This window comes from Lonchura striata, chromosome 2 (genome assembly GCF_046129695.1).
Source record: "Lonchura striata isolate bLonStr1 chromosome 2, bLonStr1.mat, whole genome shotgun sequence".
In the NCBI taxonomy this organism is placed as follows: domain Eukaryota; kingdom Metazoa; phylum Chordata; class Aves; order Passeriformes; family Estrildidae; genus Lonchura; species Lonchura striata.
In genome coordinates, this window is record NC_134604.1 from 18,999,833 (window position 1) to 19,015,747 (window position 15,915).

At 47.4% G+C, this 15,915-nt stretch overlaps 1 protein-coding gene across 4 annotated transcripts in view; it reads left to right on the plus strand.

The window, feature by feature from the left end:
* LOC110477866 (glutamate receptor ionotropic, kainate 1) overlaps positions 1-15,915 on the plus strand; it is a 103,449-nt gene that overhangs the window by 53,107 nt on the left and 34,427 nt on the right. For all 4 annotated transcript variants that reach the window (XM_021544024.3, XM_021544026.3, XM_021544025.1 and 1 more), the window contains exons 3-7: positions 318-575; positions 3,316-3,497; positions 9,882-9,935; positions 10,832-11,005; positions 14,161-14,304. In XM_021544024.3, the coding sequence (XP_021399699.2) occupies positions 318-575; positions 3,316-3,497; positions 9,882-9,935; positions 10,832-11,005; positions 14,161-14,304 (812 nt within the window). The remainder of the gene's footprint in view (positions 1-317; positions 576-3,315; positions 3,498-9,881; positions 9,936-10,831; positions 11,006-14,160; positions 14,305-15,915) is intronic.

Here is a 15,915-nt window from a genome sequence, read left to right on the forward strand (position 1 = left end):
TTCCTGGGAGCACAGCCTAACCCCCACAGCTGTCCCCTCCTGGAAAAAGCTGTGCAGAGCCACAAGGTCTCCTCTGAGCCTCCTTTTCTCCAGGGTGAGCCCCTTCCCAGCTCTCTCAGCCTCTCCCTTTACCCTCTAAACCACCCCTGAACACCTCAGGAAGCACTGGCACGTCTCTCGGTGGGTCTGGGAGCAGTGCAATGCTCTGTTCTCATTTGAAGAGATGGGGATGGATAGAAGGTAAAAGCCCTCAGCAAACATGCCACAGGTCCCTTGCTGCCACCCACTAAGAGCTGCCTGTGCCCTCCTGTGCCCAGCCTGCGACCAGCTGGCCCTGGGTGTGGCCGCCCTGTTCGGGCCAGCACACAGCTCGTCGGTCAGCGCCGTGCAGTCCATCTGCAACGCCCTGGAGGTGCCGCACATCCAGACCCGCTGGAAGCACCCCGCCGTGGACAACAGGGACGCCTTCTACATCAACCTGTACCCCGACTACGCTGCCATCAGCAGGGCCGTCCTGGACCTCGTGCTCTACTACAACTGGAAAATCATCACCGTGGTGTATGAGGACAGCACGGGTGAGTGCTGCTGCCTGCCTGCAGGGCTGCTTCTGGCAGAGTCCACCAGACCTGGGGCAGCTCGCTCTGCTGTGCCCTCCTGGCAGCAGCTTTCCTGGGTCACAGGGAAAAACACCTGTCCTGCCGCTGCCATGGCTTTTGGAAAGCTGCTCACTTCACCAGACCTTGGGAAGGAGACCCTGGGGCTTGAATAGTCAATCTCATTTTGCTTCCTGGTTATGGAACCCATAACACAGCTTCAAACTGATTTCAGAATCTCAGAATCTGGAGATCACCCAGTCCAAACCCCCTGCCAAGGCAGGGTCACCTGACTCAGGTGACCCAGAATTCTCCAGATGGGTTTGGGATGTCCCCAGAGATGGAGACTCTGGGCCCTCCCTGAGTAGCTGTTTCAGGGCTCTGCCCCCTCCATGGACAGTTCTCCCTCAGGCTGAGGTGGAACTCGTGTTTCAGTTCATGGCCACTGCTCCTTATCCTGTCACTGGCACCACTGAGCAGGGTGTGGCACCATCCTCTGACAGCCCTTGGGGACATTTGTATGCATTGATGGGATGGATATTTGTATGTATTGATGGGATATTTGTGTGGCTTGAGTGATCTCCTGTCAGCCTTCCCTTCCCCACACTGACCAGGCCCAGCTCCCACAGCCTGTCCTCACAAGAGAGAGGCTCCAGACCCCTCATCCACTCCGTGGCCCCTACTGGACATTCTCCAGTAGCTCCTAGATAAATCTTCTAGACAGAATAGAAACAAGAAGTCTTTTCCAGCCCACCCCATAACCAAATTGGCATTCCAAAACACAAAGTGCTGTGTACCTGCTTAGCCACCAAAATGCTTGATATTAATGAGATTTCATTTGCAGAGTTACTTACAAACTAAATTAATCATCAATCTTCTTATTAACTCAGAGTCAGGAAAGTAAACATGTCAACTTTGATCAGTATAAATAGTCCTTGGATTTGGGGTTAGAGTGACGCCAGTTAACTCAAGCTCTTTTGTTTCTCATCCCTAATGTTTGACATAATTACACCACAAGAAATAAAAACACCTTGGCCAGGTTGGACGGGGCTCAGAGCACCTTGGTCTCACAGGAAGTTTCCCTGCCCAAGGCAGGTGGTGGCACTGGATGGGCTCAGAGGGTATCCTCCAGAAAAACAGCTGCAGTTCTTTCACTGCTGCTTTGGCTTCTCCAGGACACCACACCTGGGCTCCATCTCCAGTTCATGTGGCAGCAGGAAGCGTTGGGAACTGCAAGGTCCCATCCTGATGGGGTCAAAGGAGATATTTTAAAGGCACACAGTAATTTCTTCCCCCTTAAAGGAGAGGGAGGTGGCTTGGCAAATTCTTTAGGTTTTTTATTTTTCGCTTTTCACTTTTGCTTTCACATGTGCACTCAATTGCTTTTTGTTGCTGGGAAGACAAACACAGTTCTCAGTATGAGGTGAAGATGAGATGAAGGCTTCCTGGACTCCTCCTTCCAAATCTCATCTTCCCTCCTGGAGCTACCACTCCAGGGCACTGCAGCCAGGGGTGAGCCCTGGGAACACCCCAGCTGCACCTTCCCAGCCAGGTGACCCCAACCCCTTTGTCAGTGAGTGTTGGGAGCCCATTCCCATCAGAATCAGCTCCAGTGGTTTCCTGTTCCTCAGCTGGCTCCCAGCCAGGCCCAGCTCCTGGTGCGTGCAGCATTTCCAGCTGAATCTCATCATGTTTCATTTTCTCTATTGATTGTTGGTACTAGAAAACCAGTGAGGAGCAAGCCTGGCCCTGCAGGCAGGGGCAGAGCAGCTTTTCCCCAAGCATGTTGCCAGCACTTGAGTGAAAGCCAACAGCCCTCGAACCTCAGAGGGAAGAGGGATCTTTGTCTTGCCTTAAATGTGCCACTCAAGCAGGGGCACTCACACCTCACACAAATATTATCTCCACTCCCAGCAGGATAGGTGGAGTTCCTTCATTTTAATAATTTGTTTGATTTTTGTTCAATAAGTGCTTCTTACCTGTGTTCTCTCCCTCTCTCTCTCTATGCATATTTTTAAGACAGCCTTTTACTTCCCCTCAGCCAGAGGTCAGGAATTCTTTGTGGGTGAATTGCATTTGTGGATAATGAGAGGCTATAATCACACACCTCAAAGAGCTCTTAACTATCTTCCCTCGGTTTTGGAGGCAGTGCAAATTTCACTGGAGTGTTGAATTAGCCAGTGGAACTGCAGTGCATTTAAACACTTGGACAAGGCTATGGCTGAGCTCCACTGACTTCAGCTGAGGCGTGTAAAGCTGTGCCAGCTGAGCACTGAGTCTGAGAAATCACCCATGTAGAGCTGCGTCCCAAAAGACTCTCTAAGAACTCACAGTTGCTGAGTGACACGAGGCAGGACTGTTAGGAGGAGGTTTCCCCAATTTTATCTTTTTGCTGGTTAGTACTGCAATAATAATGAGCTGCACAGGAAGAACCCTTATTTGCTTTTCATGTCTCAATTTTAACATACTACAATATGTTTATATTGTATTACATCAATGCAAACATATCCTGTAGTCAACCAGTTAAAAACACCTTTCAAAATATTTAGAAGCCAAGTCTAAACATGGGAATGAAAAGCTTTAATAATATTAGCTAGTAAGCTGGCAAATATGTAACTAGCAATTATCTTTAGGGAGTGTGGAGTGTGAGAGACCCTGTATAAGTGACACTAAATCTTCCTGGCACGGGATGGTGATTGTGTCATTGCCTGTCATTCCTCAGGTCTAATTCGCCTCCAGGAGCTCATCAAAGCCCCTTCCAGATACAACATCAAGATCAAAATCCGCCAGCTGCCCTCTGGGAACAAGGATGCCAGGCCTCTGCTGAAGGAAATGAAGAAGGGCAAGGAGTTCTATGTGATATTCGACTGCTCACATGAGACGGCAGCAGAAATCCTCAAGCAGGTACTGGGGGTGGGGAGGCAGAGCTCCACATGAGCCTATTCCCTGAAATCTGTCAGCCTCTCTGATCCCGCTTCCACCAAAACCAAAGGCACTCCCCAGCCTGGCCCAGGGGCTTGTGAATGCAGGGACAGAAGTCACAACAAAAGGTGCAGCAGCCCAGGGCTGCACTGAGCCACTGACAGCCCCACGTGTATCCCACAGGAGCAAACAGGCTTTTCTTTCTGACATTCCAGGTCCTGCCCCACTAGGGACATCACTCCATGTGTTTCAGCTCCTCCTGGTTTGATCAACAGAGTTTTTATTTCTTTTCCATAAAAAATAGAGGCAGAATAAGAAGGAGAAACTATCCTTTAAACCAATGGGAGAGGTTGTTGTGCGAGGGCTGGCCCAGCCTGAGTGTGAGATTTGGGCAGCCACAGCAGGCAAGGACAAACACAGCCTGACATTAATGGGCGTGGGACATTCCCAGGGGCACGCAGGGAGTGGTGGGAATTACAATTTACTAGTGTCACTTACTGTATTATCCCTTGACAATCAAAGTCTAAAGCACAGTTTGTTGACCTGCAGGAAACAGCTCCATATATTTTGAGGGCAGTTCCCTTCTTGCTGCACCCCTAGGGAAGGGATGAGGGACAAATTGTTGTTTCTCCTGCCAGGCAATCGGATGGGATACCCTGATCTCAGAAGAGCAGCAGAGAGCTTCCACTGACTAAATGCCCATAAAGGTTCCTTTCTGTTCCCATCCCCAGAATGTTTTACTGAAATACTTAAGTTCCGCAGAGCAGCTTTTTGTGCTAAAGTTGCTAAGGCAGGTTACTGCATTCGTGTGTAGAGCCTGGAATGTTCCTCTCCAGGCTGGAGAAACTTGGGGCTTGCAGAGTCCTAGATCATCTGCAGCACACAGTTCCTGTGAGCCTGTAGGGTGAGATTTCCTGTTCCCAGGAATGCTGTCCTACACTCCATATTAGGATTTCCTCAGTGTGAATGATTTTGAGATACAGGGGTGGGGGGAGCGCACTGTAGCAGCACTGTTTGGGCAGGGGGAGGGGGCTGTCCCCCCACTCTGCTCCCTGCAGGACTGCCCAAAAGCATCCCCACTTTTGGCTGCTCCAAAAGGAGATCTGTGGGGGAAGAGTTAAGTTGACAACACAGACTTTGAAGGACAGTAAGATGAAGGTACAGATGTCTGACACCCTGCAGGAGGCACAAAGCTTCCAATATGCCAGGCTGAGTATGGAAAAAAACCCAAAATGCAAAACCTGGGTGTTAAAGGAAGAGGAGGGAGTGCTGAAAGATGCACTAAAGCAGGACAAAGCAGCAGGAAAGTTTGTGTGGGATATGGATCAGCCAGACAAGTGACAGGCTGCAGATACAGATAATGCTCTCCAGTGCCTGAAGAACTGGGGAAGGAGGGGGAATGACAGTGTGTGGGAGAAAACAGGAAAATTGAGAGAGGTATACCTGTGGGTCAGTGCTGTGGGAGAGGGAGCAGCATAAATATAGGCTAGAAAGTAAAGGGAAATGACTTTTCTGTGAGCTAGTTCTGTGGCTGAGTGTAGAGGCTGGCAGCAATAACTCAGGGGCTGAGTTCCTCCCTGCCAGAGGCAGCTGTGAAGTGGGGAGGTGTGGAGGGCTCTGAATTCCTGTGGGACTCCTCTCATCACAGGTTACAGGAAGAGCCCTGTTCATCTCCCCATCCCTGCACTGACAAACCCCTCTGTCATTGTACCCTGCATGGAAGCAAGATATCAAACACTGGAGAAATCATTTCAAGGAAACTCTGTGATGTCAGTAGAGAATATTTTTGACTTTGCAAACAATCCATAGCCATCACAGGAAAAACAGGTGGTGGTCTTAAATTATGTAATATTTCTAATAGGAACAGGACTCGGGGGCACCTAAAGCTGTCCCCAGAGCAGCTCCTCCTTGTATGTTCACTGTATTTAGGTAATGTAGTAGGTGTTTAGTAGCCCATGGAGCAGAGAGGGGATACTGCTTGTTTCCCAGGGAGGGGGATGCCCAAAAGCTCTTCTGAGAGCAGAAGGGTCAGCCCAGAACTCTGCTGGAGCTGTGCTGGCAGCTGGCAATGTGTGCACCAGAGACCTCTTCACTCGCCTCCTCCAGCCTCTGCTTTACAAAACACCACAAAAGACAGATTTTTTCTCTAATTTCTGCTTGTTTATGGCTTCACTAAAACCCCATCAAGCCACACTTGTTGTGTGCATAAGAAGAACAGGTGAGTCAATAACCTAATTCAACTAAAATACAGCCTGCACTCAGCTGAGCAAGTTGCTTCCCTTCTCTCTGACATGCTCAGAAAGCCTGGATTCCCTCAGTCCCCTGCCCAGCCCCACAAGGCCTGGTCCCCCTTTGCTGGTTATGGCATTTACCTGAAATATTTGATGGACAGAGGGTCGGTGCTCTCTCTGCATTAGACAAGCACTCCCCGAATACATTAAATGTGGCTCTTGCAAATTGCCATCTGTTCTAGGCACAAAGCCTGCAATTTATCCTGCACACTGAATACACTCTGATATTGCCTTTTGTGTGAGGAACTTGGCTGAAGATCTTGAGTTGTTGTGCTTAACCCTCAGTTTGTGCTAACACACCAGGAGTGAACAAAGATTTTACTGCTAGGCAAACTCACCTCTCAGAAAGCACATTCCTGCTAACCTTAAATTACCTACTCCTTTCTTCACACCCCCAAAATACATTTGAGGAAGTGTACTGTATATTTAATCAGGTTTAGGGCTCTCACGAGCATCCTGTAGAGATGTGACAGACAATAAAAAGAATCACAAATTCAGTTCCTCCAGAAGGCTGAAAAACCAGGTGTCACCACAGAGTACATTCCTGGGACAGCAATAGATGTGAAAATATAAAATTTCAGCTCCTGACTGTGCTCCTTCAAGGAACTTGGCAGGCAGGCTTGAGCCCACTCCCTGCTAAGAAAAGGCAGGATTAGCTCTGTTCCCACTTCCACAGGAGAAATATCAGTGGCACATCCCCCAGGCGTCCCCCTGTGGGTGAGAAGCAGGGATGGACTGGCATTAGAAAACAGAAGGGCTGATTAATTGGAAAATGAAATGCATTTAATGGTCATGAAATTAAATAATAGACCGGGTGAGGGAAATGCAGAGTGAAAACAAGCACTGGATTTGGTGCATTTCCCACTAAAGCACTTGCCCATCATTCCAGTTCCAGCCCACCTCAAAGTCAGACTGATAATGGATCTAAATGATGCAGGGAGTTTTTTACAAGTTGAAAAAATGCAAGATAGAGCTGGGATGTGATTCAAGCCAAAAACAGGGCACCCAAAAGAGATTTTCAGGCATAAGAGAGAGTATTTTTATCCAGTCTCTGGCAGCTCACCATATATAATTTGACCACTGATATTTTATTGGATTCACTTTGTGGTTTATGACCTGCACCTGAAAGTACACAGCTGCACAGGATAAGGCCCAGGCTCCTGATTTGGAATGGATAATTATAGATGGAAGTGTCTTTATTTCCCATTGTCTAACCATATCTGAGTTTGGCTAAAGAAATGTTATACAGGGAAGGCTGGGCAGGAGATATATAAGGAGAATATCTGAGGCTGATTTCCCTAGTTTACATTCATCTGAGTTCCACCGCAAGTAAAAGCTGTTATTATTTAAATAGGACATTTGTATCAGGTGTGTAATTCTTTACATAATTACATGCAAAGTTATTTAAATAGCAATGTGCAATGAAACCTCATCCCAGTTTCCTGTGGGCAGGCACTCAGACAGAGATGTTGCCTTCCCCTCTCTCTCCTGGGCTGCTTCTGTCTTTTAGGTCACCTGCTCTGTTGGAAGCTTTGCCAGGTGCTTCAGGGCTGTCCCAGCCTGAAATCCATTATTGCTCCAAGCAGGCTCCTATTGTCCTGCTTCTGGGAGCTTCTGGGAGCTGCTTTCCTGTGTCTGCTGTGCTGCAGACACTCAGCAGAAGAGCCCTGGAAACTCCTATTTACACTGATAGGAGCATCCAGGGAATGAAGGCTTGGGAGTTATCGATGCTTTGGGATGTCCAGCATGATTCTCAGCATTCCTCTTGCTTTTGCTTTGACTTGATTCCATCTCCTGTTTTCCTGCATCAGAGCATTAAATTGTCCTTTGGTGTGAATTTTGCTTAGCAGCCATATCACCCTTAAACAAAAATTATTACTGAAAAGTCTGTTTGATCCTCAAATAAAAAGCCCCTATTTAGTATCTAATGCACATGTCACAGGCATGTCAACGTGCTAAATAGATTTTAGCTACCTCTCAGTCTTAATGACTGAGACAGGGGAGGACAACCAGTTGAGGCTGTTCACCTCGGGGCCTTTGTTTCTGTTTGTCCTGGGGTTTGGAGGTCTTGCTTGTCTGTTTGGGCATTTTTTGTGCCTTGTTTGGGTTTGGAGGTCTTGCTTGTCTGTTTGGGCATTTTTTGTGCCTTGTTTTGGGGTGGTTTTGCTTTAAAGAACAAACCTGTGGCACAACTTTTCGATCATGATCATTCATAGCTCTGTGTGTGTACTGCCAGCTGTGTTCACAGGGCACTGCCTGGAGATCAGTATTTTCCAAAATCTTTCATCCAGAACATGTTCAGAGGCAAACACTGCTGCCAGGCTACTCCCCTCAGATCTGACAGGAAAGCTGCCCTGACTCAGCTACCTGCTTAACTTTAGCAGTGCAGCTGCAGCAGCACAAGCTGGGAAACGTTTCCTAAACAGCCAGGCTACACTTGGCAATCACTGTAGCAAATGCCTGGCTGCCTCGTGTGAATCTGCATTTTCGAGCGTTATGTGGAGCAGCATTGTCTGTGCAGGCAAGTTAGACTTTGTTCTCTCTGCTACCAGCACTGCAGTGGCCTCTTAGCTCTCCTGTCCCAGGCTGGGAAGAATCAGTAACTTCAGTCTGGACATTTGGATCCCCGTGTAAACAGATAAGAACTTGCTTTCACCCCAGAGCACCACCATGGATGGACTGCAAGCATCCTGTAATGGACCATCTCCTGGCCTCAGACCACCTTTGTTTAACTTGGAAGCAGCTCTGATCCCCACAGCTAGGCTCTTTCAGTGCAGTTTCAGCTCAAAGGAAATCTTCATCGTAAAATTCCCATAAATTTGGTACCTCCTTTGCAAAGCCACAGAAATCCGGTGGCTCCAGGGAGGGGGACTGAGTCCAGCCAGGTCAGCTGGGAAACACAGCACACAAAAGTTCCCCTGTATTATTATCTGTGCATAAACAGGGCAGGAACAGCAGCCTCCAGCTTATTCTACAGGTAATAAAAGAGCTCCAAGAAACAGAATAGAAGAGGATTAATAAACCCTGAAATAAAAAAGACAATTTTGATGTGTAAATCCAGTGGAGCACTTCAATGAAATAGTTGCCTTCTGACTTGACTTTTGGTGGCTGGAAACGGATCAGTTGTTTGTGATTAACACTGAGCTGTTTTTATTATCTGCTGCAGCTCAGAAAGTTCAGGGTTTTCTTTATTTCTTTCTCCTTTTCTTCTTTTTTTTTTTTTTTTATGGGAGGAATTGCCATAGACAATCTGTCTACTGATGTTCAGAGGCTTCTGCCAGCAAAGGGAATTTTGGCCAGCCAAATCCCTCTATTTCCCCCTGCCTTTCAAACAGCTATTCAGGCACTTCAAAAGCTGTCCTAAAAGGGTACTAGTAACAGATCTTACATTGCTGTGATCAGGACTGAGCAGGAGTTAACCTTGGTCTGTGTTGCTGTTGTGGCAATGAATTCCTCAGCACTTTCCCAGTTTGTAATTCCTCCTCCTCCTCACAATATCCCAGAGATGGAAGAATGATGGTGAGAGTGTGGGGACAAGTGGAGGAAGGCTGCAAGGAGGCTGTTTCTTCCAAAGTTTCTTCCGTCCCAGCTGTTTTGGCACCCCTCCTGCTGACCCACATTCCCCAGTGGAACAAAAGGCACTTAGAGAAACTTTCTTCTTTCTGTTTTCCTCCTTATTCTCCTGAACCCTCAGCAGTGTCCTGTTCTCACCTAGCAGCAGAATACAAAAACCTGCCCCTAAACACTTCCGTAACAACTGTGTTGTCTGCTAATAAATTCCTTTTTAGTGCTCTCAAACTGCAGACTAAAGGATTTTAAAAATCAGTATCTCGTTATTTATAGTAATTTTTCTTCTCCTGGAAGTTTTGCAGTCTTTAATCTCTTTCCTGAGCAGAGGTAATAAAAATGCCATTTACATACAACAAGATATTTTTGGCTCCTAAAGAAAAATGTGGGGTTTATTGCAATCAAGATCTCATGACCTGTGATGTGCTTAACACTTGTTTTTCAAAGGCACTGCAGCACACTGGGAGCTTTTGGAGTAAAGTACCTTCCCTTTCCATCTCTTTCACAGATTCTCTCTATGGGAATGATGACAGAATACTATCACTACTTTTTTACAACACTGGTAAGGAACACTATAAATATCTGGGAGGGAATTTCCTCCGTTTCAGAAAAGACAGCTTAATTTTCCCCTCTTTCTATGAGATCTTGTTGCCATTAGTCAAGGAAATCTCTGGAGAATGGGTGCTAACACTCCTTAGGAATATCAGGACCCACAATTTCTTAGGAAAGCTTTTCGGCCCCATCTCCGGGGCTAGCACTTTAATGCAGTGAAAATTAATTGCAGTATGCTGATTAATGAAAAACAATCAGTACAGATGGACCAGAGTGAAACAAAATAAAGAGTGAATAGCTTTGCACTGTAGGCACTGCTGCTTCAGCACTGTTTAATTGTTCCATTTGCTTGTAAAACCACAAAATTACAAATGGATAAAAGCACTAAGGGAAGTTTATACTAGAAGTTTTTCTTGATGGCAAAAACACAGCTTGGGAGGGTCTCACATGGATCAGTCACCCCAGCTGCCCTGTAAATGCCAGGCTCTGGAGCACATGGAGCCCGCATACACTGACATATCCATCCCACAGCCTGGCAGAGATGCCTGGGAGGCATGGTGGGGGAAATTGGGATTCATAAGCAGCCAAAGCACAGTGCTTGCTGTGTCTCTCAGAACTTTCCTCCCCTCAGCTTAGAAAGAAGCTTGACACTGCCCAGCTAATTCCTCATGTCGGCCTGTCAGAGATGCAGCATTGCTATAAATTAAAATGTGCGTGTTGCTTTCAAAGCAGTTCTGTTGTGGGGAAGTGATCTTTTCATTGCCAAAAGCAGCTGTATGGTAGGTCACCCATCTCACACAGGTTTGGCTCAGTCAGGTTTCAAACGGGAGCCAGGGTGGGCATAGGGGAAAAGCACCACAATTTCCTTTAGAAATGGATTTGTTTCTGTCCTTGCTGGTGCTTTAGGACCTGTTTGCACTGGACCTGGAGCCCTACAGGTACAGCGGGGTGAACATGACGGGCTTTCGGCTGCTCAATGTTGAGAACCCGCACGTCTCCTCTGTGGTGGACAAGTGGTCAATGGAGCGGCTGCAGGCGCCACCCAAGCCTGATTCGGGGCTCCGCGACGGCACCATGACAGTGAGTGAGCAGACATGCTGCCAGGGGCGGCACGATGGCACTAAGGGAGCAGCCACACTGCCAGGGGTGGCATGGTGGCACTAAGGGAACAGCCACGTCACATGGGGTGGTACGGTGGCACTAAGGGAACAGCCACACCACCAGGGGTGGCACGATGGCACTAAGGGAGCAGCCACATCACATCAGGTGGCACAGTGGCACTAAGGGAACAGCCACACCACCAGGGGTGACACAGTGGCACTAAGGGAACAGCCACGCTGCCAGGGGTGGCACGGTGGCACTAAGGGAGCAGCCACCCCGCCAGGGGTGGCGCAGGGACAATGCCCCAGCACAGTGCCATCGTTCATCTTGCTGATGCTGAAAACTGAAATGCTGCCTCACTTTTCCCATTGCCTTCTGTGTTGTGCAGCAGGAAACGCAGCAGAAAATGGGACTTCCCGAGAAGGGGCAGGATTTGTAACCTGCAGGGGCAGATCCCACATGTGTGGGAAGGGAGTAGGATTTTTAAATGGGTAAAGTACACCTTCTCTTAATTTCCATCTCTACAGAAGCTATGGCTTTTGAGATGTAATTTAAAGCTAGATGAGAGGTATCATCCAACCAGGGAATCAGGATTTCTCCCAGCACTCCCCCAAGGAGGAAAGGAAAGAATAGGAACAATTACAGAGCCAACATGACTCCAATTCAGTTTGGCAGGGTGAAGGGTTGCCATCTCTTTGCAGTATGAGATAATGTATCTCATGGACTGAGTGGAGCTCGAAGCAATAGGAAATAGACTTTATTGCAGATGATTGCAGGGAAAATTTGGAAATGTTTTAACATCCTGAGGAGAAATGCATTAAGTGTGCTGTCCCTGGCATTGCACACACTGGTGCTGCTTTGGGCAGTGTCACCATGCTCACTGGTATCCAAAGCAGGGAGAAAATTATCCCTGGGAATTCCTGACAGGAATTCACACAGAAATCCCCCAAATACAGCACTGGAAAAAGCAAAATTGTCACCACTTGTCTGCTCTCCTTGCTGTCCCTGATTCTTGTGCTCTCCTTTGCATCTTCATTATCTTAGTGTCCTTGATGCCCTGGCACAGCACTGAGGGAAGCCTCTCCCTCCTTGCTGGGATCATTTCAATATTCCTTGCAGGTTCCATTATTGCCTAGTTTGATGGAGAGCTGCACCACTGCTGCATTTCATTTGACAATAAGGCTGTGACAGGTGGCACAGTGCACAGAGATCAGGACTGCACATCCTGTTATTAACTCAGGATTTATCTCTTCTGGTTCATGCTCTGCTGTTTGCCCTGAAAGCTGCTTGTGGGAAGTCAGCAGAGCACAAGCAAGACAGTTCTGAGTTCATGTCCTGCTGGATGACCAAACTGCACCCAGAGACAGAGCTGGTCTAATGAGATCTCTAGCTTTCTTTGCAGTGGCTTTAGTGGCACACAAAAATGAGAAAAACAAGTTCCAGGACTGAGTCTGAGTCTCTGTCTCCTGACATAAAAGCACAGAAGTCAGGGTGAGGTGTTTGACTTTGGAAAATGAGGTGACCTGTTGCACCCTACAGCCCTAAATAGAGCCAAGGTGAGGGGAGAAGTGACAAGCCAAGGGAGGTGGCAAAGCTTCCTGCTGCTGCACAAAGGAGGGATGAGTGACAAGTGGCACAAGGACAGGACTGAGCAGCCAGGCCTGGCAGTGTTGCAGACACCGTGTGCTCATGGCAAAGCATCAGCACTCCCAGACAGAACAGAGCGAGGACAGAGGAGTTTTCTCACCAAGCATCTCCTCCCAGGGTCTCTGGGCCTCGACACAGGCAGAGACAGTATAATCCAATCCTGAGGGACCAGTCCAGTGTAAAAACTGAGGTCTGATGACACTGATGGGAATATTTACATGGATTTTGAGGGATTTGGGGTCAGCCCTTGATGCCCTGAGTGTGCTTGGAACAACTGTCTGGTGTGAAAAACTTGGCAGTGAGAACAGCTGGTATTGTCTCCTCCTGCTTGACTCACCACTCACAATGTTTTCTGATCTCACAATTTGCTCCCATTGTGAAGCAGTATTTTGGACAGATTCTGACAAGCACATCAAGACCAATTCATCCTCTGCACTATCTTAAGATTGGTCCTTAAATTCAGACACATTTGAGCAAAACCCTCCAATACTGGGAACACTGATGCTGTTGTAATTTATTCAAGTAAATGTCACAGACAAAGAATCAAATGTATTAATTTCCCAGACAAATTGCATGGAAAAAAAACAGAACACTGATCAGTTCTGTAGTTTCTATAAAGGAGTCCAGTTTCTCATTTGCAGAATTGCTGCCTTTTTTCCTTCAGGCCCTGGCTTAATTATTCATTAGGTTTACCTGAAAGGTAATTTGTGCAGCATCACTAAGGAACACACAGCCATTCCCACCTCACTGTGAGAGCACTGAAGCCCAGTGCAGGTGAGGGTGATACTTTTCTGAGATGACAAAGTGGGACAGAGTGTGATATCACTTTGAGGCCGTGCCTTTAAACCCACAAACTCTCTCTCAAAAGAAACACAGATAAACAAAGAGCACCCAGTAATTTTGGCATCTGAATATATGGGGTAGTATTGAAGGATCTAAGGGCTGTAGTGGGAAGCTAGATGTGTGAGTCCAACTTAATCCCCCAAAACCACACCTCCAAAGGACATTTTCCCTCTCTCTAGGACACCATTGCACACATTTGTGCCGAAAACCAGGATCCTGGAGGGCAGCGGGCCCCTGGAGGCAGCAGATACCTGGGCAGTAGGATGTGTTCCAGGTGATCAGTGGGATTGGCTTCCTTGGAAAGCAGGGCCAGCCTGCCCTGTTGGAAAGGAAGTGATCCCACAAGTGCCATGAGAAGAGTGGCTCATACACCTGGGACTTCTTAAAACCCCTCTCCAGCCTGGCTGGGACCCCCTGACCTCCCTCTCCCTGTAGCTACCCAGTGTGGTTTCCCTCCCAGTGCTGAAGACATTCCAAAAGAACACAAAGAACTGGATTTAGCTGCTCCTCAGGGCTCCAAAGGCATCCCAGGAGAGGCTTTTCCCTGCGAGGAGCCCCAGGCAGTGCTGGCAGCAGCAGAGGAGGTAACTCAGGGCGGTGTTTGGCAGAGCAGAGGGCAGTAACTCAGGGCTGTGTTTGTGCAGACAGAAGCAGCGCTGATGTACGACGCCGTGTACATGGTGGCTGTGGCCTCCCAGCGAGCAGCCCAGATGACTGTCAGCTCCCTGCAGTGCCACCGCCACAAGCCCTGGCGCTTCGGTCCCAGGTTCATGAACCTCATCAAAGAGGCAAGTGCAGAACCCCTGCCCTGCTCGCTTCCTTCCTTCCTTCCTTCCTTCCTTCCTTCCTTCCTTCCTTCCTTCCTTCCTTCCTTCCTTCCTTCCTTCCTCCCTCCCTCCCTCCCTCCCTCCCTCCCTCCCTCCCTCCCTCCCTCCCTCTCCCCTCCTTTCCCCTCCCCTCCCTCCCTCCCTCCCCTCCCTCTTTCCCGCTCAGACTGCTGCTTGCTGTTTCTGGCACTCAGAGGGTCAATTGTCCCTCACCTCCATGGCAAAACCCCTGTAAACCCCTGATTTACCCCAGCTTCCATTCTGGTCTTACCAAGCTGCTAAACCCTGGGTGTGGAAAAGTCTCAGACTGTACAACCTACCAGGTGTCTTATTCAGTTAATGTTTGTTGTGGATGTTGATGATTTCTAAAATTGTGAGGCAACTACAACAGTTGTTCTGAAAATTGAAAGAAAAGCGAGTCTGTAGCTCTGTCCTTGCTTCGCTGTGTAATTCCAGTTGTTTTGCAGATTGTTTGATCAGGGATCAATATCCAGAAAACATTGCATGCAATATTTCTAAAGAAGGAAATTTCTTCCTGAAGTGATGCACTATCTTACAAAAATTCATGACTGAGTTTGATCCAGAGATGCCCTAAAAATACGCATTTTAGTTGAAATGCCTTCACTCTTTCAAAAGTCCCAGTTTTATTTTGATTTTCAAATTGAAACCTTTCCTAGAGGGAAGCATGCAAATGAAAACTGGAAATTCAGTGGAGCATCCCACATGTGTTTTACCTCTTCCCCACCTCAGTCCCTGCACTTGAGTAGTAATTATAATGAAATTGAAAACTAACAAAAGACTTTGTATCAGTGAATACCCCTTCAGTGATGCCCAACTTATTTTGGGGGATACTGATCATAAAACTAAGGGCTCCTGAAGCCTAAACCGGAATACTTTGCCCAAGAGTAGCAGATGTACCCCAGTAGATCAATTCAAAGCCTGAACAATGACACAGCTCTCATTTATCATGGACAAGCAGCTTCTCTTGCATGGAGTGAGATATGGGAGCTAATTACTGATGGCCTTCCAAAGAGAGTCTCTCATGGTCAGTAAAACACTGCTTTAAATACTCTGAGAGTCTTATCTTTGTGTGGCTGATGTAGCCAAAAAAAGGTGGTTGTTAAAAGCAGAAGTTAAGGTTTAATAAGACCCTATTGAGTTTCCTGTAAAGCCTAAAATACGAGTTGGAAACAAATAGCAAATACATTTGGAGCCCAGATCATGTTAGGGTCTGGTTTGTTCAACAGGGATAGAGGAACTTTATAATTAGGAATCAGTGAATAGGTATGGAGAAAACAAAGACAGGTAGGCAGAGTGATAGCTTAGGCCCACATAGGTAGAATTTAATTTTCCTGTTTCATGATGTGGTACTGAGATTCTGTGAAGGCATTTTACAGACTGATCTTAAGACAAATATTCAGTACTCCAGTCTAAATAAACCAGTTTCAGACAAAGAAGTTGCCTGCAGATGCTGGAGTTAACAAGTGCTTCAGTGGCTCCCTGGTGAGTTTTTGCATTCTATTTTGGAGGTGAAAAGAACTGAGGGTAACCTCATTTGCTTTGTGGGCCAGT